At 44.0% G+C, this 25,590-nt stretch overlaps 1 protein-coding gene across 10 annotated transcripts in view; it reads right to left on the bottom strand.

The window, feature by feature from the left end:
- The window catches only part of pde7a (phosphodiesterase 7A), a 25,203-nt gene extending 245 nt beyond the window's left edge, over nucleotides 1-24,958 (bottom strand). The window contains exons 1-15 of one of the 10 annotated variants that reach the window (XM_027004428.3): nucleotides 24,634-24,958; nucleotides 23,958-24,544; nucleotides 9,341-9,401; nucleotides 7,560-7,592; nucleotides 6,757-6,846; nucleotides 5,718-5,869; nucleotides 4,896-4,959; nucleotides 4,527-4,622; nucleotides 4,196-4,296; nucleotides 3,828-3,959; nucleotides 3,639-3,730; nucleotides 3,323-3,467; nucleotides 2,947-3,043; nucleotides 2,750-2,830; nucleotides 1-1,711 (exon numbers count right to left, since the gene is read on the bottom strand). The exon at nucleotides 1-1,711 is cut by the window's left edge and continues 245 nt beyond it. In XM_027004428.3, the coding sequence (XP_026860229.2) occupies nucleotides 1,506-1,711; nucleotides 2,750-2,830; nucleotides 2,947-3,043; nucleotides 3,323-3,467; nucleotides 3,639-3,730; nucleotides 3,828-3,959; nucleotides 4,196-4,296; nucleotides 4,527-4,622; nucleotides 4,896-4,959; nucleotides 5,718-5,869; nucleotides 6,757-6,846; nucleotides 7,560-7,592; nucleotides 9,341-9,401; nucleotides 23,958-24,095 (1,488 nt within the window). In that variant the 5' untranslated portion in view covers nucleotides 24,096-24,544; nucleotides 24,634-24,958 and the 3' untranslated portion in view covers nucleotides 1-1,505. Of the gene's footprint in view, nucleotides 1,712-2,749; nucleotides 2,831-2,946; nucleotides 3,044-3,322; nucleotides 3,468-3,638; nucleotides 3,731-3,827; nucleotides 3,960-4,195; nucleotides 4,297-4,526; nucleotides 4,623-4,895; nucleotides 4,960-5,717; nucleotides 5,870-6,756; nucleotides 6,847-7,559; nucleotides 7,593-9,340; nucleotides 9,402-13,542; nucleotides 13,872-21,592; nucleotides 21,718-23,957; nucleotides 24,545-24,633 lie in introns of those variants that run through there. The other 9 variants (XM_081717317.1, XM_027004433.3, XM_081717324.1 and 6 more) reach the window with 9 other exon arrangements.
- Between the last annotated feature and the right edge of the window lie 632 nt (nucleotides 24,959-25,590).

Here is a 25,590-nt window from a genome sequence, read left to right as displayed (position 1 = left end):
TGCTCTCTTTCAAATGCAGACAGGGAAGCGGAGAAACAACTGCACCATCTGTACAGTTTTTTTAAAATGCATAAACAAAAACAATGGAATGTTCCATGTTAAAAATCAACTCAAACTGATTTATCCTCCATAAATTTAAAAGAAAAAAAAAATCATCATCTTTTCCCCCTCCCTCAACAAAAGGCAGAAGGCTGGACAAGAATTAAACAGACATGATGCTCTTTGATGAAAATACAAGCTGGTTTGGTCACTTAGCTTTGTGCATAGATTTAAGGCATCATCTCAGCAGTTTTTCTGGATGGAGAGAGTGAGTGAGAGCGAGCATGTGACTGTGGTGCGACTGAGACATTCTGAGAGGGCGTCCACGTCTAGACGGAGCAGTGGGGAAAGGGGACAGCTACCTACAAAGGCACATCTGCTTCCTTGTTTCTCCCAGCTGACAGACAAGTAGGTTGGTTGGCAAAACCCTGAGCGAGATCCATGGAGATTCTGGTCAGCTACACTCCCTTTGCCAGGACGCTGGAGCCCAGGGTTAGGGCAGACATCTCTGCGCTCGCTGCAGAATGGAGGCAGGAGAAGGTGGCCCCTGGTCTGTACACGTGTAGGCCCAGTGGGACCTGTTTCTGGAGTGCAGGGGGAGAGATGGACACGATGAAGCTCATATGGCACTGGGCACACTGGACTGACCTGATCAGGGTTCAGTCACATGGATTTGATTCTTTTTTCCGTTTCTTCTTTTTTTTTAAAAAACTTTTGTTCAGTACATCAGCAGTAGGACAACAGTTCGAAACATGTAAGAGTGGTTCTTCACATCTGTGCTTCAAGGCAAAAAAAAACCCCACAACAACAAAAAAAAGAGAACCAACATGATTCATTTATAACAACGACAACAAAAAAAAGACATCTGTAAACAGTTTTCATAGAGGCAGCAAAATGACTGGGCTCTTCACATTTGTCTTTTTTTTTGTGTACACAAGAAGGAAGATTTGTTTGCAACACACACACACACACACACACACACACACACACACACACACACACACACACACACACACCTCCCTCCTGTTTCTTGGTGCAGTTGTGTTAAAAAAAAAAAAAACCTTATGAATACTCTTGGTGTTAAACTCGCTAATAGAGCAATTCCAATGTGGTGAAAATGGCACTTATAACCCAGCAGAAGGGATTCTTTCTGTTTAGCATTTCTCCAGGCTCTAGAAACACAGCTGAGTTCTCTTAGTAATGCTCTCCTCTGAAGAAAGGATAAATAAATAAAACAAATGAGAAAGAAAAACGAAGGGAAACATTTTTTAAATCGCAGCAGTAGCCGAATGAGGTATCGATGTATTGCTTTATGTCAAAGGGAAAATAAGGGATTAAAATTAAATAAATTAAATAAATCAGTGGTTGGTTTGAGATGGGAGGAAAGAAACTGATGAGGGTTTAAGGTATGGGGCCAGGCAGGGGCTGGAGGAGTGGGTCCTCTGCCCAGAGTCGGTGAGGGAGCATCAGCACTCCTGGCTTCCCTGAGGTAAGGCTCTGGAGCTGGGCTCCTCCGTGGCGGCGGCCTGCTCGCCCTCGGCCTCCTCAGGCTGCATGGCATTCCAGCTGGCTTTGTTCAGGCACAGGTGGCCCAGCATGGTCTGGGAGAGGCGCGTGTCTGAGAAGCGAGCCCACTCGGCAAACAGAGGCTCCACCACATAGGTCATGAAACCTGAGCACACGATGGAGCGGTAGAGACGTAATGAGAGGTGGGGGGGGGGGGGGGGGGTAGTTAAGGGAGAGAGAAAAAAGCAAGAAGGAGAGCAAGAGATAAAGGTGGGTGGGGGAAGAGACACAGGAGAGAGTGAGAAAGACCCAAGTTCAGTCCCAGACCAGGAACTCCGTTAGTAACAAATAATAAGATTACTGGAATTGTTAGATATTAAAAATGTCCATTTGTCCTCCTTCTGCCAGCTCCGGGAGCTTGTTTCTAAGCAGTAAGAGCTTTGTCAGAGTGGGTTCGTGCGCATGCAGCAGCAGCATAATACCAGTCCAGATCTCAGGGCTCAGTCTGGTACACATCCTACAACAGTTGGCAGCAGGCAGAACCACTGACTGTTGGCTCTCTTTAACGCTCTCAACAGTTCAGGCAACATGTGTCATTACTTTTATCATTATTTTCAATAGCTACTTTTAAATCAAAACCCTCACAAAATGATTTCTCCACCCACAGTGATATACACCTTCTTGATAAGGTGTCTGAATTTGATGTTGGGCTTTGGTTTAGAAATGGTGACAGTAAACCATAACAAAACCATGTTAAATGACAAGTTGGCCCATCATAATTACTGATGCTGTTCCACATGCCAGTCAGAAAATGGTCTGCGACATTGTTGATTAAAGTGCTGGAGCTTTCAGTCTGTTTGGCCAAAGACTGCAGCTGACAGCCTGATAAACAGGCTAATAAAGAGAGCTTCTCGGATCCTGTCATTGACGACCTTCAAATAATAATACAGTCCAAAGGACAATGAGACAGTGTCTCCTTGCTCATGTGCTCGAGAAATAGCTTGATGTCATACAGACTATTTGACAACCAAGGGTTGAGTTCTACCGCAGGCCAACTTGCAAAGACCGTGTTTTGAAGCCATCTGTCGTGACTCTTGAATCCACCCAGTAAAAACAGCACCAGTGCCAGGACCTTAGAGTGTTCTTGTGGACTGGGTGAGAGACGACACCAGTAGCCCTGGAAACCAGAATGCCCTTTTCTTACCAATCTGAACATCGGCTATGGAGTTAGTCTCGCTGTCGCACAGTGGGCTGACTTCAAGTTTGTGCTTCTTCTCAATGTCTCCTTAACACGGTGCAGGGTGGGAAGGGAAAACACAGAAGAAGAAAAAAAAAAAAGGTGTGACTTTCACACTCAGCACAATGATTTCAAACTTGGTCTGCTTTGGGTGTGATATGTACCTTGATGGAAGAATTCCTCTGTCACCTTTTCACTCCACTGTTTGCTGAGCTCCCATGGTCTACACGGGTTACAAATATCAGCACACTTCAGGGCCATCTGCACATGCGCGTGCGCACACACGCACACACACACACACACACAATAAAAAAAAATGAGGGATTTGGCAAACCACATTGATTACGTAAATCACACAGACTCTCGCGCACACACACACTTGCACACACTCACACACCCAACCCAAAGGACTTTGTGGCAGAGTCTTTAGTAAAGTCTCACTTTAAATGTGAATATTCAGCTGTTTGAATAAAAGGTGCTGCTTTCATTTGCATTTTTGTTTCCTGCCTGTTGCCATGACGCCTACCAACACCTCCTCACCTGCAGGACGAAGTGGCGGTGGGAGGTGTTCCCCAAGCACAGGTCCTCCTGGTCCAGGTGTGTCCTGAACTTGGACAGGTATTCATTCTGTCTGCTGATATCAGTGGCCAGGATGAGGGAGCCCAGCTGCCTCTCCATGTTCAGGCTGGGCAGAGAGAAAACTCCATTACACATACTTCAGTGGAACGCACTGTTGCAAACAGAACTTAACAGCCATACTTAATTTGAGAGGGCAGTAACATATGGGTACGTACATGTGTGCGTGTGTAAAAGAGCAGGAAGGCTGGCAATTCTGGTGCCGTGTACTGATACGTACCTGTCCTCCGTGGGAAGATGGGAGAACAGTTCCGTCTCTCGGAGGAGGCCCACTGCCGACCTCCAGTGGTGGTTCTCCAGAACTGAGGTATTCTATGCAGCCAAACGCACTCGTTAAGACCGTGTCGGTTTTGAGACGCAAGCGCCACGAGAAGGGGGCGGCGGTGTGGCGTGCGAGCGCAGCGCTCACCCTGTACAAAGCGGCTAGGTAATGGTTGGTTTTGACGAGGAAGGGCTGGTTGACTCCAGGGTGGTCCAGGTCATGTGTGGCTGCTGCCAGCAGGCCCAACAGCACGTCACAGGAAGTGAGAGACTTGGCGAGCTGCAGAGAACGTGCGAGAGACAGAGAGAGAGAGAGAGCACAGGAAAGGAAGAGGGAGAGAGAGCGTGCAGGGAAGGGAGAGAGAGAGAGAGAGAGAGAGAGCAGGGAAGGGAGAGAGAGAGAGGGAGAGAGAGAGAGGCCCAAGCTAAGGGGCATTCTTGAACATTGGGTGTGCAACTTGCGGTCATGCTTTTGAGAGCAGCTTAAGAGTTTCTCCTGCTCCCTTTCAATCATACCTTGGGCTCCTTCAGGTAACAGTGCATTGCCTGGGTGACGTCGGCAGCGTGGACCGAGTTATGGTAAGGGTTATGGTTGTGGTAGTCCTCCTGAACCAAAACTGAAAGCCATAACCAAAAGGGTAAAGCAAAGTGACTTCCTGTAGAGCACTAATCAGCTACTGCATCAGAACCAACAACTAAATCTAACAAAAATAAGAAGACCCCATCTCTCCAGCTCAAATACATTTTGGCCCATTTTAATGCCACAGCTCGAATCTTGTTTTGTACCAAAGTCCAGATTGTGGGAATTCCCCCACAGAAACGCTGGTCTCAGGGCAGGTCCACTCACCTAAAAAGCGACGCACTTTAACCATGTCTAACTGGAAGAGCTCAATTAAACCATAATGTGTCAGCAGATATAACGTCAAGGAGATGAGACTGTTGCCTGAAAACAAAGGGGAGCAAAGGACAAGAAATTGTTCGGCTGAATTTATTGCCCAGTTAAAACAAAAAAGGAATCGCTGTGGTGCAATGGCCATGCATTTATGTGGCCAGCAGGTGGGGGTGTTGGCCACAACCAGAGCAGTTGAACGCTCGTCACACTTCATGCAGTGACTTAAGAGGGGGAATACCAGCGCGAGATGCATGGCAAGAGCACGCACGCGCGCGCTCACACATGCACGCGCGCTGGACCCAAACGCTCTTCAGAGACACGTACCGTTCGTCAGCCTGTCGAAGAGGAAAATGTCAAAATTCCAGCTTCCAACCTTTTCCAACATGCACTACAAAAAAACAAAATAGGTACATTGAAACACAAAATCAAAAATACTCAAAAAGTAAAAAGAGGCATAATATAGAGACAATGGGCATATAATTGTTGAATATTCCATCATTTTAGTGGTGAAAATGGCTGGGATATATTATAGCGACCTAAACCTACACAGTACAACCAGCTATTTCAGACACTCCAAGAAATACATGAAAGTAAATAAGTGGCTTCATACATTGAGATGTTCAGAGCGTAAGCCTATAGCAGCAGTCACTGTGGTCATGCCAACATTTATCTGCCATTTTAGATGTTTTCATTTCTCTCTGTCTTTCAGGTTCAATCTTCAGGTTCTTTCCTGGAAGCCTTCTACACAACACTTGGTGCTCATAACATGTACTCTTTATAAAAAAATCTAATCAATCATTAAACAAACAAACAAACAAAAAATCATCTTAAGATGGTTCCTTTAACAACCATGAATAACCACCCTTACACCTAAAAATAAATAGCAGGCTGGACGCTTCTTGTACAGAGGCTAGGCAGCAGTTGTGTTAGCGGTAGCAGCATGGACCGGAGAGACCCTCTGTCTGCAGCACTGTGTGCTGGTATCCTCACCAAATCAGTGTACCGTTTAAAAAATAAAAATAAAAAAAAAGCTTTTAGCAGGAAAGCCGCTGAGCTTCTTGTTTTGTAATGCATTTCATGTCTCCAAATGAGATTCACGTGGCAGTGGCAGTGTGTCTGCGTGGCGTGGCGCAGATGTGAACCCACCTTGGCTTGCCCACAGTAGTCTTCGTCCAGGAAGTGCAGGGGGCTGAGGTGTGGCGTACCCCGCAGCAAGCGAGATGTCAGGAGATGCCGCTGGAAACTGAAGAGTCTACGGATCCTCCGGGCTGGAATGGACCCCACCAGCTCAGCATGGGCTGGACAAACGCATGCGCACACACCCACACCCACACAAATACGCATGGACGCACGCACACACAGGCATGCATAAAAAGCCACACAGAAATCTCTATGGATGATTGTAATCGCTGATATTATCCTTCATGTATTCGTCATGCTCTCAAGCTGTTCATCAACTACATCATGCCATTGCTGGGGTTTTCAGACACAATAAACACATCATCTCCTTCTGGCTCATGCTCACCCTATACCAACTTTGCCTCATTTCAAAGTGATAACAGACGTAATATTATGTAAACGCTTCCTCACACAAGGAAGGAGCAGGTCAAAGAAAGTTTTAGTAAACATCCTGGGGCTGCATAGTGTTCTTTGCACAATAAAGTGCCAGAGAAAGGTAACTGATTAATGTGGCATTTTTACACAAAGTGAAAGGTGTTTGCCAGGCAGACACCAGGGCAGAGGGCTGGCGCAGTGCCTGGCTCTGCCAGACTGCTAAAGTTACCACCCTGCTGCAGAGTGGGCCCTCCAGGGCCACTTCTGGCAGGAGAGCCCTTTTAAAAACAGGCAGCCTCTGCAACCTGTACATGACTGAACCAGCTATGTGGATTGTGGTATGAAATAAAACAAGTGTATAAAATAAAACAGTTCTAGATAAAACAGCACCCTTAAAAGAGCATTCTGTAAGGTGTTCTATGTAGAACGTTGTCCTATAGTGTACATTTCATAAAGCAGCATTGCGCAGATTACTGAATCTAAAACACTGCCCTGTAGCTTATGTTACATTAAAAAGCATTCTGTAGCTTCTAGCAGGCAAAACAGCCAAGCAGCATTCTGCAGCATTCAGTATGTTGCGAAAGTAAGAATGACTGTGGAAGACAGGAGCGCTCTTCACTCTGGTACTTACAGTGCAAGGTCCGGAAATCAACACCCAGGTACGGGTGCGAGCCCCTTCGCTCAGGTTCAAAGCCTACCTGGCTCCTCACTCTCACATCTCCTAAAAGGCATCAACACAAAGGGGCCCTCAAGACATCTGTTAGCGAACCAGACTAGCACTGCTTCCCAAGGAGCAGGGACTGAGCCTGGCAACGGAGGGGCGGGGCAGGGCGGAGCCAGGCACTGAAAGCACACCCAAATGCATGCGCACACACAGCTGAAACAAGGGCTCGTGGGGGGGGGGGTCGGAGGGGGTGCATGCAGCTCCATGCCGACGGGTGTAGGCATTAGTATTCAGGCTGCCGTGGGCTAAGCAGACAGACGGGGGTGAGGGTGGCGTGGCCGAAGTGGAGGTGACAAGCTCGTGACTCAGCCCGGATCAGAATGGATGGGAAATCAGAGGGACTTCAGATGAGGCTGGCCAAAGCTCTCAAGTCACATCTGTTCATTCTCACTCAATCGCCCATTTTCATCAGACTGCGTGTGCTGGGGAACAGGGGTGGGTGACATTTATTGAGGAATGGCCACCTCCAACATTTCAGTCACTGCTGATTGGTGTATGTGCATGAAAAAAAACCAAAAGGGAGATATATATATATATATATATATATATATATATATATATATATATATATATATATATATATATATATATATATTTATATATACACATATATATATATATATATATATATATATATATATATATATATATATATATATATAAAATCAATGAAATAAAAAGGACAGCCTCCCACCAGCACATTTACTTACTTGAAAACAGCTGTTTGAATATTACACAAGCCCCTATCAAAATACCAAAACTGTGAATTACAATTACATAAACACTATCGAAAAAAAATAAATCTGTCAAACAAGGACGGACATGAGTGTAAAACCAGCATTCAGAGATTGGACAGAATGTACAAAAGTGTAGTAGCAACACAGCACGCATGCAAACGGGGAGGTACCGCACATAACAAAAAATAAATAAATTCTACAACAATAAACCCCCACTGAAGCTCCTTAGACATGCAGGAGGAAGGACGCTGCTAAGGTACAGAAGCGGGGGGGGGGGGGGTCAGGAAAAACGGGCAGGGCAAGGGGTGGGGCACTGCCAAATTACAGAACCAAAGAAGAATTTTCTCCTGCAACCACCAGCTCGCTGTTATGCTTAGTTTATGGCTTGGTACATATTAAATAAAGGGTCTGTTTGAGAACGCCACTGACGGTTTTAAGAATTCCAACCCCTGCTCATGCTTTTAAGGGATAACTGTTTAAAGGAGCTCCTGGAGGAAAGGCAAGCAAGTTTGTCCGCCCCTTCAGAGAGGCAGTTCGGACAGCTTAGTCGCAGCTGAGCAGCAGACCAGGGTTGGGCCTCCAGTTTTTGGCGAGGCACTTCGCAACATGCTGCTTATCAAGCGCATTTATCTCCCATGTATAAAGTGGCAGCTGAGGGTCATTCTTGGGGACTTCCGCAGAACAGAACAGAAAAGGACGTTCCACGTGCACTGAAGCGTGGCAGTGTTTTCGACCAGAGCACCAAGGTTATGTCAAAATGCAGGGAGTCACCGTTTAGCACAGGAGAAACCAGGAAAAACACCATTACAGTACATTTACATAGCAGCCAAGCAAAACTTTGGTTTTGCTTCCTATTGACTGCTGTCACTAAAAAGGTAGGCAAGTTTATCGGTTCAGGAACTCCAGCTATTTCAGACGCCTTCCGTGCTTCATTTTTACAGAATCATGTCAAAAACTACAGTAAAAAACAAAAATAAGGATAACCCTTTGCTGCATCTTTTTCACAACACTGACTTCAGCTTGTGGTTTGACGTGACCTCACAATATGTGCCATGTGTTGCTGATTGGCTGCTTTGCAGCGAAACTTGCTTCCGATTTTCAACACTCTTTGCTCGGTTTGCAACACACTCACCCCCATAACCCTCTATGCTGCCTCTCTCCATAGAAATGAGTGAAAATCGCATCACTTTGCTGCAATGTAAATGTACTGTTAGATAGGTAGGCCTGTAACGTGACCATGGCCATTCATAATATAGTCAATGAAGTCATAATGTAAACAGCACTATTTTTAAGTGCTCTAAAACCTGGCATGGAAACAATCACATGCAAGAGGCAGAGTGTCTCCCAATCCACAGCCAGTAACTCTAGCCTCCATCGTGTCAAGGAAACGTGTACAGGTCTGAATCCTCCTGAAACACCATTTTATGCGGCCATTGAAAATCCAAGTTCCAGCTCTGGTGGATGGTAGATACGCCAAACAAACCACATGCAAAGGACGTGTTGGTAAGCGGCGGGGCCTAATTGATTGACACGGTGGGTTCTCCATCGCCCGGCCCACTATCTCCCCACTTCTGAGCTGCTCGGTGGCACTCTCAGGAAAACATCTACCATGGACCATAGTTTGTCTAGGATGATCATGTTGGTGTGTGGGTGAGTGTGTATGTGAGAGAGGGAGGGAGGAAGGGGGCTGAGTGAGACACAAAGTGTTTGTGTGCGCGTGTGTGTGTGTGTGTGTCAGAAGAAATAATGCTTACCTAGCATCCGAATGTACAGAGCAGTTTGATCAGAACTGTCGTAAGAGATCGCACCGCGTCTCTGTGGAACAAGGAGAGGTTTAGGTTGGTGTTCAGGTCAACTTGCCCTTGACAATCTCACACACATATGCAGACTATAAACAAAATATTAAAATGCATGTCAGATATAATGACTCAATTACAGTCACCATTTACACACACAAGGGTAATTGAAAGTTGTGAGGCAAGAGACTTTTAAATGGCCTGGGGCACTTCCTGCCGCACTCCCCATTAAGGAAAAACAAACGACAACAACATACAGTCATACATACAACAATGGCACTAAACCAAGACTCAAATACCCATTGAGTGTTCAGTCAGTCACTCAGCAAGCAAAAGCCTCATGGCATCGTTCATAAGGGCAGATGTGCTTCTTACATGGTTATACTTCAACAGACTGTGTTTATTTAACAGCCAGGGATTGGCCGGTCATTGCCACTGATCCAGAATCCATGGCGTGTGTGTGCACACACACACACACACACGGTGCTGGGGGCTGAATTAAGCACGCCTCATCACTCACATTTAATCTACTCATCCGTTTCTAGCACTACTATAACAGGCTGCACAGTGACTGAAAGGTGGGGGGGGGGAGAGGCAGCACCTCGCACTTCTGCTCAGGAAGCGTCCGGAGCATCCGCCTGCTCCTCACACAGCTCAACAGCTCACACACTCATCCGCTTAAGAACTGCACGGACCAAAAAAAAAAAAAAAAAAAAAAAAGGACCCAAAATGTGTTATGAAAGGGCTGGTTATGAAATATAAAAGTCATGCCAGAGAGAGGAAGAGAGAGAAACAGCGTGTAAATGATGACCATGCTTATCGCCATCATACAGATCCATTGTCTTTGTCTCTTTTTAAATGCTCAGACAAAAAACAAACTGTGACACTGAGCCCTCATAGATAACCACTGGCTAGCTAGCAACAAGACAACTGCAATTATCAGTGACAGAGACTGAGCTGTTTTGTAATCACTTGGACAGAGTATTGCTTTGCCATGCTCTTAAAATTCAGTTTAAGGAATAATAACAACTTTGAGTTCATTACACATGCAGCAGTATCAGTATTAAATCAGTCTCCATATTCATGTTTAACAGTAACTGATATAGCATCATTAATTTCAGCTCAGTTTTCTGACATGCAACATTTGTGCAGTAGTTTGTTTGGTTTATTTTGGTTTTTTTTGGTTTTTTTAAAGCACAGCTCACTTTAGAGAAAGACTACAAGATTACGTATATGTATCCACAGTATTGTTCACATTTTGCAGCAATTCTTTCATAGTTCCATTTCAACTTTCTTAAAGTGATATGAACGGCATTACTGATTTTGAAACATGAGCTACATAAGTGTAAGATATGTAATCTGGTGACATGCAATCAAATCAGTAACTCATTGCAAATCAGTTTACATTTCTAATCTCAAATTAAATTTTCAGATTTCATGTAGTAATATATCATGATGTATCATTCAAGTATCGGTTTGTTCATTTGCAAACATTGCTAGGTTTCATGGTAAGCACAAATGTGAACGCAAGTCATTTTTAAGAAAGTTACTGGCACAAGAATAAAGGGAGGGGAAAGAGGGTTACATATGGAGAAGAGTAGGGTAGGTAAAGAGAAAAAATCCAAACAAATAAAACAACGAAAAGCCTCCAAACTGCTATGAAAATAACCAGCATGGAGGAGGAAAGGAGACATTTTTACAGCTCATCACTGAAGCTGTAGAACCTTCAAACTAGGGTTTTCTTCTGTTGGTTTACCTCTCCATCTACTACTCCCAAGCACGCATGCACACAGACACACTACACCCCTCACCCCCCACCACTACAGCTTTTAGATGGCTGGCTGTGGTGTCCCCAGATGGCATACAATTCAGTGTTTGACGTCAATGGACTGAACCAATTTGCATTCTTGATTTTTTTTTTTTTTTGCCATTACCAAGCCTCGTTTCCCTTCAGGCTTCTCTTGTCAAATAAAATTACAAAACAAAATGCATCTTTTTACCCCTGCCAAAATGGGAGCGGGTGGAGGGGTGGGTAATTTCACCACAACATGCAAATGGATTATATGAAATATTTATCATACACCGGACACAAACGCATTAGGAAAAACCAGAAGTAGGTCAGAGACTAAACGTAGTAAAGCCCTGCTCTCCTATAGTGCGAGAGGCCCTTGATCTGTTTGGGACCACGCTGCACTAGTCTCCGGTTAATCCAGCTAGGCAAGATAAAGCCCCCAAAACAGCTCGTCCAAGATAAACTGCGAGGTGTGTCCGCTCCCTGCTGGCACACACCCAGGACTGTGGTCACCCCATGTGACGTCTGACATCACCCGTCACTTCAGCTGAGGAGAGGAGCTGTGCATGCGGCTCGGGCTGAGTTCCGCTGTAGCCGCATGCCGCGTTTACTCACTCTGCAGCCGCATCATATTCGTTGGCCCGCTATGGTGGGTGGGGGTGTGGGTGTGTGTGTGTGTGTGTGTGAGTGAGTGTGTGCACGCGAACAAGCAGGAGCCCCTGTGCCTCTCTGGCATGGCTTTAGAAGACCCAGGCTCAACCGACCCATGGTGGAAACATAAATCTCACGGCAGGGCTGGGGCACGTTGCTGGCGAGTTTTTATGGGGGAGCGTGGTAGAAAACAAAAACACTCCCATTTTTTTTCCACACTCAGAGATACAAAACATTCAATTAAAAAAAATACACTGACTGCATACTGCATGGTCTGAATCCAAAATGTGCCATTTGCCAGACTGCGAAAAAAACAGACTGCACGACACTATGCAAAAAAATTGACTTAAAAAAAACCCCTGAAATATGACCATAAATATCCACCACAGAATGCTTGGAAAGGAAGGGCCCGTAAGCAGCATGCGTCACGTCCATGGGCTTTTTCTGCAAGGACTTGGGGGCCTCTGTTTGAACAGGTGAACCTGGTGCATGCAGACTGCTGCCTTAATGCTGGGCCAGTCAGCAGGTTACAGACCCTGGTGAAGAGGGTGTGCACGCACAGAGGTTTTACCTCGCCAGCCCAGAGACAAGCACCAACAGCCTTGCCTTCAACTGCAGGAGGAGCGGTTAAGGCCCACAACAAGGCTGTCATTACTTCACATCTGTTATGCTGGAGCCAGTCTACAGGACGTCAAGGGAGATGTAGGTGCAGTAGACTTTGCAAAGGATTAAAGTATTTTATGCAGCTTTGTGCCTACCCCATTTTAAATGACATTATAAATAACAAAAGGAACAAAAAAAGTTAACATGTTTACCAAGTTAGAAAATGTTACTGCCGAGGTTTTGAAAGATCTTCAACCATCAGAAACTGTGGAAATAATCTCAGGGCAGGGATTAAGAGGAGACTGTACAACTGCCCAATTTGTTAATTTGTCTCCATCAATATGATTAACTTGAACCCTCATCTGAAAAATGTCACTGCTGACTGTTGTCCAGAAGCTACTCTGTTCCCTGAATCCTCTGTGTCCACACTGCATGTAGCTAGGCTTATAATCAACAGCACATTCTTCATTTTAACCATTTGCGTCTGCACTGTCCAGAGCCGCATCTTTCCCTACGTCGCCATGGGACCAAGGTCATCTGACACGTGCGAGTTTTACTATGTTGTGAACAGGGTTGCCCGTTCCCGATCTGTGCTTAGAGGTGCCCGACCAGCTCAGCGCTGCTGCGGAGATTTGAGGTAACATTGGCCATTTACCATATGGAGACCATTCCATACCAAGCTCTGGATGCAGTACTGTAAGGGTGGGGCATAAATAGACATGCGCGCAATTTCGACTTAGGCCCATGTCATGAGAGTGTTGAAATTAAAATGTCACACTTGAAGCACTCTGCCAAAATCAGTGCGGATGAAAGTGAGAAGGCTCGGATGCTTGTCTGCCTGCACAAACTCTAAAGCATTCACTATTCCAAGGTGACTTCCATGGCTGGAGCAGGGGCAAACAGATCAGACACCATTACAGATAGCAGAATCTCTCATGATCGCCTGTAAAGCGGCAAGCTACCACAAAGAACATACTGCCGATATTAGCCCAGACTCAGAGGCTCTGTAATGATGAGAAACCTTCTTCTCTTTCAAATAGGAGAGCGACAGTTGTCAGAAAGTGAGTAGTTTGTTCTGAAGTTACAGTTACTCCTACAGCCTACTGAGACCTACCTTGGAGAAAATCCATCTGACGAGAATCGCAATTACAGACCAGATCAGAGCTATTCCCATTGGACCTTGCAGACCCGGTGGTTCATAGTCCCTCTGTCAGTTTGAGTGCAGGGTGTTACTGTCTGTGTATGGATTTGTGCGCATGTGTGTGCGTACGTGTGTGAGTGTTCGCGAGAGACTCTGTGCTTTCCAAGTTGAGCTTGAGACCCAGATGAAGCGCACACTGAGCTTAGTGCAGCTGCCTGAGCTGCGCTGCCATCACCTCACCACACGATCCTGGAAAAGGCACCACGGCGACACACGGACCTACACAAATGAGCTGGCCACAATGGCCCTGAATGCCTCTCACTAGCCCCCCCACCTCTCCCCTTATACACACACACACACACACACAAACACACACACACACATCCCAACCTCCCCCTCCCCCAGGCACCTAGAGACAGCCAACCAGACAGGCAGCACCATTGACGCACGCAGCAGGAGGAGCCAGCTAGGGGCGAGCATGCAGGAGTCTGCTTATCAGTGGCAGTGAAGTGCAGTCTGAACACTCTGTTTACTAAAGAAAAGACCGCCGGCACCGCAACGTCTGCACTGGGAAAGATTGGAGCTCAAGAACATAGAGCTTTGTGGGGTGGAGTTGGATGCATCTTCATTTACCTTGTGACATTAAAGAGCAGCTAACACCAGTGCAAGGCAGGCCTATAGTGGCAGGCATTTTTGGCGTTTAGTTTACATACTGCTGAAAGACACGGAGACACAGATTTGGGTGGTATATAGTTTACCAACACGTTTCAAAATCCGTGTTTCAACAATGAATAGTATGAGACACTAAAACAGAAAGCCATAAAGGCCTTTAAATAAATCCACACCAATTTATTGTCTATGATTCATAGCATCTGTTTAGTTGAGATTTTTCTCAAGCTAAAGTGAAATTTTCTTCAAACATGGCATGGAAACTGGATTAAGAGCATGTCACATTTTTTCCTCTTAGAGATAACATGCCAGTCATGAAACAGAAGAACTGCCAGTTCAAAGGCATTTCCAAGTCACAGCCTTGGCCCTGCCAGACGGACCCGTTTTAACAACAGGTGTGCAACACTCTCCCGCAGCCCAGAATTAGGCCCTCTTGCCGCTCTGACATCACCATATATCTCTGTGGAGAAGCATTTCCACAAATAGCCTCCTGCAGCAAGTCAAATGGGCATGCGTGCAGGGCCCACACCACACTTTTGCCAAGCATGGAACAAGACCAGGTGTACTTACAGCAGACTTAAGAGGATGCAAGTTTGAGGGGGAACTTCCACTCTAACTGCTGTGAAGAGATCATAGAGCAAGGTGCTAGCTACATCAAAGGTCATGGGTTCGATCCCCACAGAGCAGAAGTACAGATAAAAATGTGTATTCCTTCTCAGTGCTGGGAGTTGCTCTAGATAAGAGCGTCTGTTAAATGCAAATGAGCTTTTTCAGCATCTATTACAACAGCCACTACACATACACGGACCATGCCTTTGCTGAATATGCAGTTCTCATGCGCATGCACAAACACACTGTATGCTATGTTTAAAACACAAACTCAGCAGGGGAAGCCAAAAGATACACTGTGGGAGCGAGAGTCCCGCAGTCTGGGGACATTCGGTGTGACTCCGCCGGGCTGAGCGATTAAGCACGCAGCTGCAGGTTTCCCGAGCCAATAGCAGGAAGTAAGAGGGCCGAGCGCGTGACTGGTCGCTCCACAGGACACCCGCTCTCAGCTCTCGGGCCTATGCCAAGTGGAAACGCAATGGTGTACGGAGGAGATCCCCCACTATGCTTCTGGCCAGTGCCACTTTACCCATCGCGAACCGTTCTGCAATTTCAACACCCCATAAACCTCGGCGCTTACGACTGCCAGTGCCCTGGGGAAGAACAGCTCAAATGGAAGGTCAACGGAAAGGAAATGCTACTAGCGCATGATTCAATCAGATGACGATTCAGGGTCATTAGGGCAGAAGACCCTAATCTTCAGATTTCTCCTGAGTGAATGAGTAAGTGGTTTAAGATAAGTCAGTATCTTTTCGAAAGAGTTACGTCGCAGCACGATTCCAGACATAGAGCAGGCGTCAGGACCAGGGTCCAGCCAGGAGATGGCCTTATCTACTGCCCTGTGCCAAAGCTGAGACCTTCCTGGCAAGCTCCAGAACAGAGGTCAGCCAGTCTTAAAGCAGGCCTTATCAAGGTTGCCAAGACACTGACTCTCAAAAAGATATGCCTTTCCCCCAACCTTAGCAACTTCCTTCAAAACAAATACTGTCACTGCCTTTTCGACAAATTCTGGTTAGCCTTTTTTTAAAATATACACATATATATGCAATGACCCTCCCTCTGATCACCCCATTCTCCGTCACCCCAGGGCGTCAGCAGTTGGATTTATCGGCAGCCATAATTCGTTTCTTCCTAGTGTCTAATTGTGTGCGCGCGCACACACACACACACACACACACACAAACACATACTAAAAAAACAAATAATAAAACACGAGGAAAGTGGCCATGACATCACAGGGTGAGGGGGAAGAGGAGGTATCTGCCACAAGCTTCCTGCCCCAACTCAACCAAAGCCAAAAGGGGCCTCAGACATTTTGTACCGAGAAAGAGACGAGCATCAAACGGGGAGGTGCAGGGAATGTGGGCTTTACACCAAAATCAATCACTGTCCACCACAGACATCCGGAACAAAGCTGGTTTTAAAGGGCTGTTTTTTAAGAGCTTTGTCTGTTTCTCAATCTAGCCGTTCACCAAGTAATGAGGACCAGTAAAAACCCAACGCTGGAAGCTGGCTTCGAGAGGAACATGGACTGTCTGGGGCTCCTCAAGGACTGGATTGAGAAACACAGTTGTCTTGTGTAACCCGTCAGTCATGCTGCAGATAGCCTGCAGTCCTAGCTGAACCACTCACTCACTGTGCTTGGCCTACAGCTGCCGACGTGAACAGCTCGTCTAGCATAGACAATTTGTGAGACCGTTTTACTGCTGAGAAAATGAGACACGTTTGTGCACAGTCACGAGTGTCCACTCAGCCAGACCGCAACAAAATAAACGCATCATCATATTGGACCTTAAACAGCAGCTAAAATACTACCATAAACACAGAACAGTAAAATCCTGATAATTCTACATCCTTAAACATAATGGGATTATAATCAACCTGACGGCATTGGAAGTCCTAGCAGCTCAAAGAAAAGCTGTGTAACTATAAGCTACCAGAGTGACAATACTATCACGAAGACATGAACTGCAACCCCCGCCTGTGCCCCCATGTGTACACAAAAAATTAAGACTACCCACAAGATGCAACGAAACAGTATTATGCAATACATGCTAAACAGTTCTCCCCATGTTTAGTTTAAGAAGAGAATAAACGAATGAACTTAACCCAGCTTTCTGCACTGCCTACTTATCCAACAGCAGGCATGGACGTAAATATGGCCAAAGGGTATCATCATACAATGCAGAGGCACCTGTTCCACTCTCAGTGTTTGATTACCTGCATCAACAATGGCTTCTTATTTTGTCTCTTTATTTATTTGGCATAGGAAGACAAAGTAGAGCACAAAGGGGTTTTTTGTTTGTTTTTGCTTTTCCTGTGTTCCTCTTACACTGAAACTTTGACAGAATATTTATAAATTGTGGGCAACTGTGCAACAAGAACAGACACACTTGCCAAAATGAGGCTAGGGGTTTCAAATCAACAATTGCCTGATTGTTGTTTTATTTTTGTGTGTATTCAATTGTTCCATGAGTTAGGAAGCTCCTCCCCACACAGACTTCACTTTCTAAGCCTGAATGAACCACTTGTGTCTTTATAAACTTTCAAAATCAAAAGAGACGGAGTATGGTTTATTATATTTACCCAATTCAAAAGGTTAACGTGACCGGTAAAAATCTAGCCTAATCTGTGCTTTTTCAATACTACAATGTGGCAAACGATTCGATTCTGTAACATTCAATGCTTTCAATACTGAATATAGCCTGAGGAACTGAATCAGCATTCTGGATAAGTGAATCAATGTACGCATTCTAATTTGACTTGGATGGATAACACACAAGCCAGCTGGCTTGAGCAGCGAAAAGGCGGTTCCCTAGCTAGTGTTCTCTCATGTCTGCATCTTATAGAAAAAATGGGATGAAGAACAGAAGTGTGGGCATATTTTGCCTACATCACTGATGAAGATGGACAGATAACAGATGAAACAAAACTAATATGTAAAAAGTGTCATAAACCTTCACTCACTGTCATAAACCTTCAATACAAGCAACACCAGTAACTTTGCTAACATGTTGTCTTTTCCACTCTTTATAGAGGTTAAAGTGCTTGTCGGCAACATTCTTGTCAAGTTAAGATCTACACAGGGGAGCTTTCTTAAGTAATTAGTTCAACGTTCCATTGAGAATTTAACTGCATTTTCATCATGTTTCCATCACAAATAGGCTATCAAGCATGTGTTACATTTCACATGGACCAGTTTTAAACACTAAATTATTGCTGTTTAAAACGAAGCAGTGAGTGTACAGTTTAACCTTAAATTATGAATGTTCTTCTTACTCTATTTTCCTTACTCAGAACTCCCACCACTCCAAGTTCATCCACTCAGGCTACCATCACATCTGCACTACACAGACACAGAAAATATGGCAGACTCCAAAGAAAGCCAGTAACTAAACAGAGCAGTCAAAAGAGAATGAGACTGACAGACCACATTGGCTTTTATAGCTAAAAACGTTAAACAGGCAAAGAAACTCCCTAACCAGAAGAAGAAACAGGCCATGTTTGAAGAATTTCATCCAGCTCGTTCATTTGTCATAAATCTTCACTTTGACATTATCTAAGCAAATAACTACTTATTGTGCACAAGCCTCTCCATCAGGACCCATATTAGTGTAGCAAGTGGAAATCATACAGACATGCAGCAAAGTGCTGAACAAGATGGACAGACAACTGAAACACACCAGCTTGCCATTTCTTGAATTTCGAAACAAATTTGAGAATCTATGCACATGCACGCACGCACACACACACACACACACACACACACACACACACACACACACACACACACACACACACACGACTATTTCTAACAGGAAACGTTTGCACTTGTTGCGTTTGCCCTACAGCTGCCAACTCCAGCTCCTCAGCCTGAACAAACTTTTGCAAGCCTGCTTTACTGCTGTGTTTGTGCATGGTCACGAGTGTCCACTCATCCCAACCATGGTGAAATAACTGTAGTGTCATATCAGTGTTAAAGAATAGCCTACTATAAAAAAAATGTAGTAAAACAATAAAATCCTGATGACACAAATTATGAAAAAAGTAATTATTTTAAGAGAACAAAAAGCTCTATGCCCAGGAATTTAAACAAATTTACAACAGTCAAAAAAAGAAGTGGTGTATGAGTGAGCAAACCAAGTGAAAAGTACAGAGGTTGTATATGCATAAACACACGCAATGACTTGTGAAACCATGAACAGCTCCTTCAGCATTCTTACCACATCCTGAAACTACGTCACTACAACGTGCGTGTTGCGTGAAAACCTTATCACCACAGTTAGGATAAACACTACTCACACCAACACACACACACTCCTACGAAAGAATGCCACTCCAGCTAGATCCTAGAGCTAAACTGATATTTCTGACCTCCTACATAAAAATACTATGACACAATCTGCCTGTGGCCATCCATATTCTAAAGTATGTTAGCAACAGAAATATAAAAATAATGGTGCACGTGTAAACACGCACACCATTTTTTTTTTTTTGTCATAACGGGACCATCATAAAGGGCTGAGTAACAAATACATTTATTGTGGTATGAAATATGCAAATGACTTAACATAAGGACTAGTTTTCCTGGGCTGTAGAGTGACATTATCAATGGTAAATAAGCAGTTAATATTAATTAAATGGTTTTCTGATGCATATTATAATAACCAGGAAGTTTCCTTTTTTTAAGTATGGTAATATTTTGAGAAGTATAAAAATTCTCTCACACATTGAATCAAGCACCATTGTCATTTCTGAGTGCTATGGTCATGCTAGCCTGCTTTACACTACTAAAACACACACACACACACACACACAAATTAGGAAGACATTTTTAAACGTTTGACATGCTCATACAAAAGCTTACTTGAATAGTCATCCCAAAACTGATGCCAACCAAACATGCATGATACCAGGTGAAGCCAGCTCTCCATCCGACACAGCAGGACATTCTCTCATGACCACATACTGTCCAGCCGCTCCACCCAAACACCTAGTGTGGCTGTCCCGCCACTTGACACAGCAAGAAATTCGAGCCGACTTCAGACCAAACTAGCATGGGATTTAGATAATTAACGGTGGAAGTCTTTCAAGGGCCAAGGAGAGGTAGTTCTAAATACAGAAGTACATTTTAGTGTAAGGAGACCTCCTTTCTCTTTCTCTTATTTGCTCATTTGTGTGTTTATATGATGCATCTTTTCCATTGCAGGTGTACGTGGTAATGTTTTTTTTATATGAGCATAACGACGCAGAAGGCTTTGATTAGATGTTTTGCTAAGAAGCCCACATTTCATCATGCCTGTACGGGAAAACATAATGTCAGACACCAAGCCTGTGAGAAGACATCTTTCACAAAAACATGCCTGTTTGAGAAGAAGGGTGGGGGGTACTGGGGTTCAGGGAGGACACGGTGATAGTAGTGGAACTGTGTGAAAAAGTGGGGGGGGGGTTGAGCAAGCACTGTGGCCATCTGTGATATTGGGAACTGGCCAAACCACTGCCCCCAAAGTGCAGGCACTGGTTTAACCACCTCCCTTTATAACCATAGTCTGCCTCAGCCCTCACAAACAGCGATGAGAAGTGACATGCGCACACACACAGGCGTGCACATGGTCTAACACACCAACAGTCTCTCACACTTTATGACTGCGCACACACTTACCACTGCAACAGTCCTTTATGTTTTATGACTGCGCAGACAGGGAAACAACACTTACAAAAAGCTAATTACTAGCCACAGCTTGCAAAATATGCACTATAACCTTGGTTTAGATTGCAGTAACAAATGTTCAGAGCTCCACCCCCCCCCCCCCAAATTTAAACAGTTATATCTGTGCATTTACACAGATTGTACTTACATTGTACTTACATGCAAGTATGGATCATTTTGATCTTCTGTTTAACTGCTATTTAGACATGAAATATGCATCATATAACATTTAATATTGTGTTTATATTACACAAACACACGCATATGCGAGCATGTGCATTTTTATATATTCAGTTTTACTGAGCAAAACAGGCTTTGAAAGTGGGGACCTGATATCAAAAACAAACCTATAACCCCAGGCCTAAATGTTCTACTCATGGGTTCCACCGCACTCAATGGTATCTAAATGGGAATCAACTCCAGCCTAACCCTGATCCCCCTGCTTCCTGGCTCACACACTCCTGCAAGCCTTCTTTTCTCTTTACTGTGGTAAATTCCAACTCCCCAAGCACCATCCTGCAGCCACTGGCCACTGAGTTTAGTCCCAAACCTAGTGCATTTCAGAGAGCTTACTGAGCTCTTCAAGAGCAGCTATAGTTGGAACATTTTACATTTGAGGCTGGAAATAAATTCAGTAGCTAGGTTGCTTTTCAGGAGAACACTTGATTATGGATACCCACTACCATTATTCACTTTTATCCATTTATTTATTAGTCATATTTCATTTATATCAATGCCTGCATTTAATGAAGGATTATAATGTAGCTGTCTAATGCAGCAATTAGTTTCAATTAGATTTGCCTCCATGTTTATAGGATGAAAAAAAATAAATAAATCAAAGCAATCATGAAATGACTTCAAAACATTCCAATAGTTTGTGAACACAATTAATTTGCCTGTTGTGATCTGGAGTTACAAATGCAGACTTCCAAAATTAGTTCAGGGTGGCTTCGGGTTAGCACTTAGTCTCGTCATAGACTTTCTTGCCCAAGCTGTGGGTTTAAGGCCCATCATGGTTAAATTGTGACCACTCACGTGCATTCAGGCCCTATCCCCATAACAGAATTCTCCGACATGCACCACTGTCATACAGCAGGAGCACAAACGCCGAGGCAAGTCCAGGCTTGGGCCGAGGGCCGGAGCGCCGCTCCACTTCCACCCTACATTCCACCCACAGACAAAATTCCAGTTAAAAGCCAGGGAAAGCCTAGAGGCATTCCACTGTTTATAGGACAGTCTCACCTGCCAGGAAAGTGGCAGATCTGATCTGTTGCCCACATTTATAAACACTTTTAAAAGAGCATTTTTTAAGTGCCAGATCAATTTCTACTTAAACATACATTTATGATTTTGTACAGGGAGAAAATCATTCTGAGGCACTCAATAAATGGACCACTAGGTCTTCATTGTGGCTATAGCAAAAATGGAGCTTGTGTGTAGTCTAGTACCTGTTACACCAGGTGCACACTACATTATTTGAACCCAGATGTTGCCATCACAGACAACTAATTTTTGGGCTCAACAACAAATCACTGCAGTGTTAACAGTTCAGTGACACAAAATTCCCACTCTACATACAGAAAAAAAATTAAATGTTTTGAATTTTCAGCAATGAATCATGTTAAACCTTGTAGTGCCTCTGCAACAGGTTTTAGGAGCAGCAATGATCAACAGCCAATGAGAATGCAACAGAAAACTGGCGGAATTACTTGTGCCCGGCCTGCTTCGGTAGTTATTCTGATTGTGTGTGTCCTGTAGGCCTATCTGTGTATAACCTGCAAAATGCTTAGATTAATAGTTAGACATTACAGCCTTAAAACCTTGAATATTTTTGTCTATACCATCTGTGAAAACGAGAGAGAATCATTGTGATCTTTTTAGATTTAGCTGAAAAAAATAGACTTTGCTTAGTAGAAACTAATAGTTTTAGAATCGTTCTCTACGACTCTATAAATCTACATGAACGTAAGGACTAGCCTAGTCTATGCACAGATACAAGTAGGCTATTTGTGTGTACTTTAGCTTTTAATCCTGATATCGTTAACCTGGATGAAAAACCAGGTTTTAAAACTCAGAATCAGACCGGAGCAACTGATTCATTTCTGCTTGAACGGTTCAAACGTTTTATTGCACCATTTATCTGAAAGCGCCCTTTGAAAAATAGGCTGTCTTTGTTACCAACGTCTCCCCAAACAATTCGTCCTATACAGTTTCCTTTTAATTCCTTTCTTGTTTCTGTGCAGACAAATGCAGCAACAACCACCACAGCCAGTTAGTTGCTCAGGCTCCATTTTGATACAGTTCTCGTGTGCATGTTCGTGAAAGAGCGGTATTTCGGGACCCGACGCTCTTCGTTGGGGATCTCCTCGGTCGAAAGATCGTGTAGCGCGAGACCTTCGTCTGCCGTCGCTCGTGCAGTGTGCACGTCTCTACGTCAAGAAAAAACACAAGTCTGAGGAGATAAATGTCGTATGGTGCGCGATTTTGAAGGTCTTGTAGTGTCCACTTGGCATAACAGCAACAGAAGCTAAGGTGGCAATTCCGTTACCGAAGCTAACGAGAGAATTGACCGCAATACCAGCAATATCAAACATCTCTTATACAAGCAGTTGCTTCATGCCATTATTCTCTTCCCAGTTGCCAAACTCTGCGGCTCAACATTTGCTTAAGATTTATATAGGATAACCCTAGATGAATACAATTACTTCATCATGAAAGAAACTACCTTTTATACATTAAAGCTGCCGCTTTTATTAAACAGCCTATTACGAAAGCACATAACATTTAAAACACGTGGCAGTTAAACCAAAGAAAATGATAAACAAAAGGTTTCCCCTCAAGCTGTCAGCCAAAAACGTGCTTATAGCAGGTACACCTCCATATGTAAACAATACCTTTTTATTAAACTAAGGCCCAATACTAATTTTAGGAAGAACACGTACCATGTTGGACTGGTTTTAAAACATGTAGCCTGCATTAGTTTTTTTTTAAAAAAGTTTAAACTATCCAAAATGTGAATTTGTAACAGGTCCTCCACATGTACACAGAAAGGAGAAACGATGTTCATCAGCTGATACTATGTAACGGCAAGAGAGAAACCATGTAACATCTTCGAAGCATCGTGAGCGAGTGAGTGACTTACGCCGAGTGATAACTGTCGACATGCAGGCTAACCTAATGCGGGGGGGGGGGACGTTTGCACTGCCTACACCAGTGGAAACTGACCATAAAGAAAACATCTCCGTGACTCCTGTCTTTTTCTATCATTAACAAAGTTAGAACAAAAAAATAACAGACCACGCAAAGTAAACATTTAGACTCCTACAATTTGAGGCCATAGTATACACATGGTGCAAACAGAAAGTATAAGCTGGGAGCTTTTGTGATGTGACTGTTTTACCTGCGACAGCTGTCTCGGGTCGGGGGCGCCGAATAAAGAGGAGCTGGAACTGAAACTGATGGCTCCCCTCCGGCTGAGAACATGCTTGGGAACCGGCCTGTCTAGAGGCAAAACCGGTAACTGATAACATACTTCCATTGAACAATTTAAACGCTGGATCCAGATAAAAAAAATTTAAATAAAAACTACAAAACAATAATCGCTGAAAATGTGGATAAGGAACTGCATGGAACTTCAACGTTGCTTGCAAATGTCGAAAACCAGAATTTTCCTTAAATGCAAAAAAGCAGATGTTCAAGACACGAAGTACTTCATTTTGTTCCGATCAATCTCAAACTCGCGCACACCGCCGTCATTGGTACTGTCCATGTTTCCCCATATGCATGTCTCGTGTTCCATTTTACTCGATTTTTATTCATCAGGCTCGAGCCCCCTTTCTTCTTTTTTCGGACAGATCGCGGCCTACAGACGATGAGGCCTGTATCTTTTTAGTATCTTTTAAAAAATGCTTCCTCATTTTTAAAAAAAACCCAAAAACTCCGCTTTCTCAATCGTGCCTCATCGTGAAATGGCTCCGCAGTGTGCCTCTAAATAAAAAAAACAAAAGGCATGACCACTTCAAATCGGCATCAATGCTTAAAATATATTATAAAATAGATCTTGGTAAGAAACGTACAGGAACTTGCCTTTAGAGAGGTTCGAAGGTTTTCATTCGGGGTCTGCAGCGCGTGCAGAAAACTATCAACATTTATTCAGTCTCTTTTTTTCCTCAATGCAGACCTAAGACAGGACTTCACACTCCGAGCTACCTCAATTCAGCACTGTATTGGACTGACAGTGGCTTGGGTAAAACAAAAACATCTCCTGCAGCAGCGCCGCGCATGAACTGCACATGCTGACAGTGTCAAAACGAGAAAGAAATTACGCGGATAACACATAAAGCCTAAGTAGGCTTTCCCCAAGCGTTGCAAGCCGTTTCCGAACATGCACCACTTGCCAGCGATGGGGCTGTTGAAGCACTCACAAAAGCGTCCTTGCATTTTTTTTCAGCCAATAGATATACAGCAGCTAATGTAAGGCCAGTTCTGATTGGATTGAAAGATTGAAAGATTTTAATACGAGTGATCTTACTGGGTGGACAGTCAGGGCGATTCCGAGACAGATTTATGCAGTCGTTCACCGACTGTACGGACCTCAACAAGGGTATTCCACCACAACGGGGTTTGCCCTGCAGACGGTCTACATCACTACTAGTGATTACCTTTCTTGCATGAGTCATCCAGTTGTTTGTGAGCAGCGAGCCTCACTCAACTGTCTGGCCGGTTATATATGCATTAAATGTCATTTCACTGTTTTAAAAAACTTATTAATTGATTGATTTATTGTATAGTTAAAAATATAAGCCGCATAGTCTCTGCTAATGCTTATATTACTAACTATAATTTGTCACAGGGATAGAAACAGTTTTATTATTACGACGTGCTTAACTTGCTAATATGGTTGCTGACATAGACAACATGCAATAGGCCTAAAGATACTTTACTGCTGCCTGTGCGAAATTACAGATGTCTACTCACATAACGTTGTGAAGATCACAGCTGAGGCTATATTTCCACTGTCTCTGGAATTATAC

Source organism: Electrophorus electricus, chromosome 1 (genome assembly GCF_041902795.1).
Source record: "Electrophorus electricus isolate QZ-2024a chromosome 1, ASM4190279v1, whole genome shotgun sequence".
In the NCBI taxonomy this organism is placed as follows: Eukaryota; Metazoa; Chordata; class Actinopteri; order Gymnotiformes; family Gymnotidae; genus Electrophorus; species Electrophorus electricus.
The sequence above is the reverse complement of the archived record's forward strand: the minus strand, read 5'-3'. Positions and strand labels throughout refer to the sequence as shown.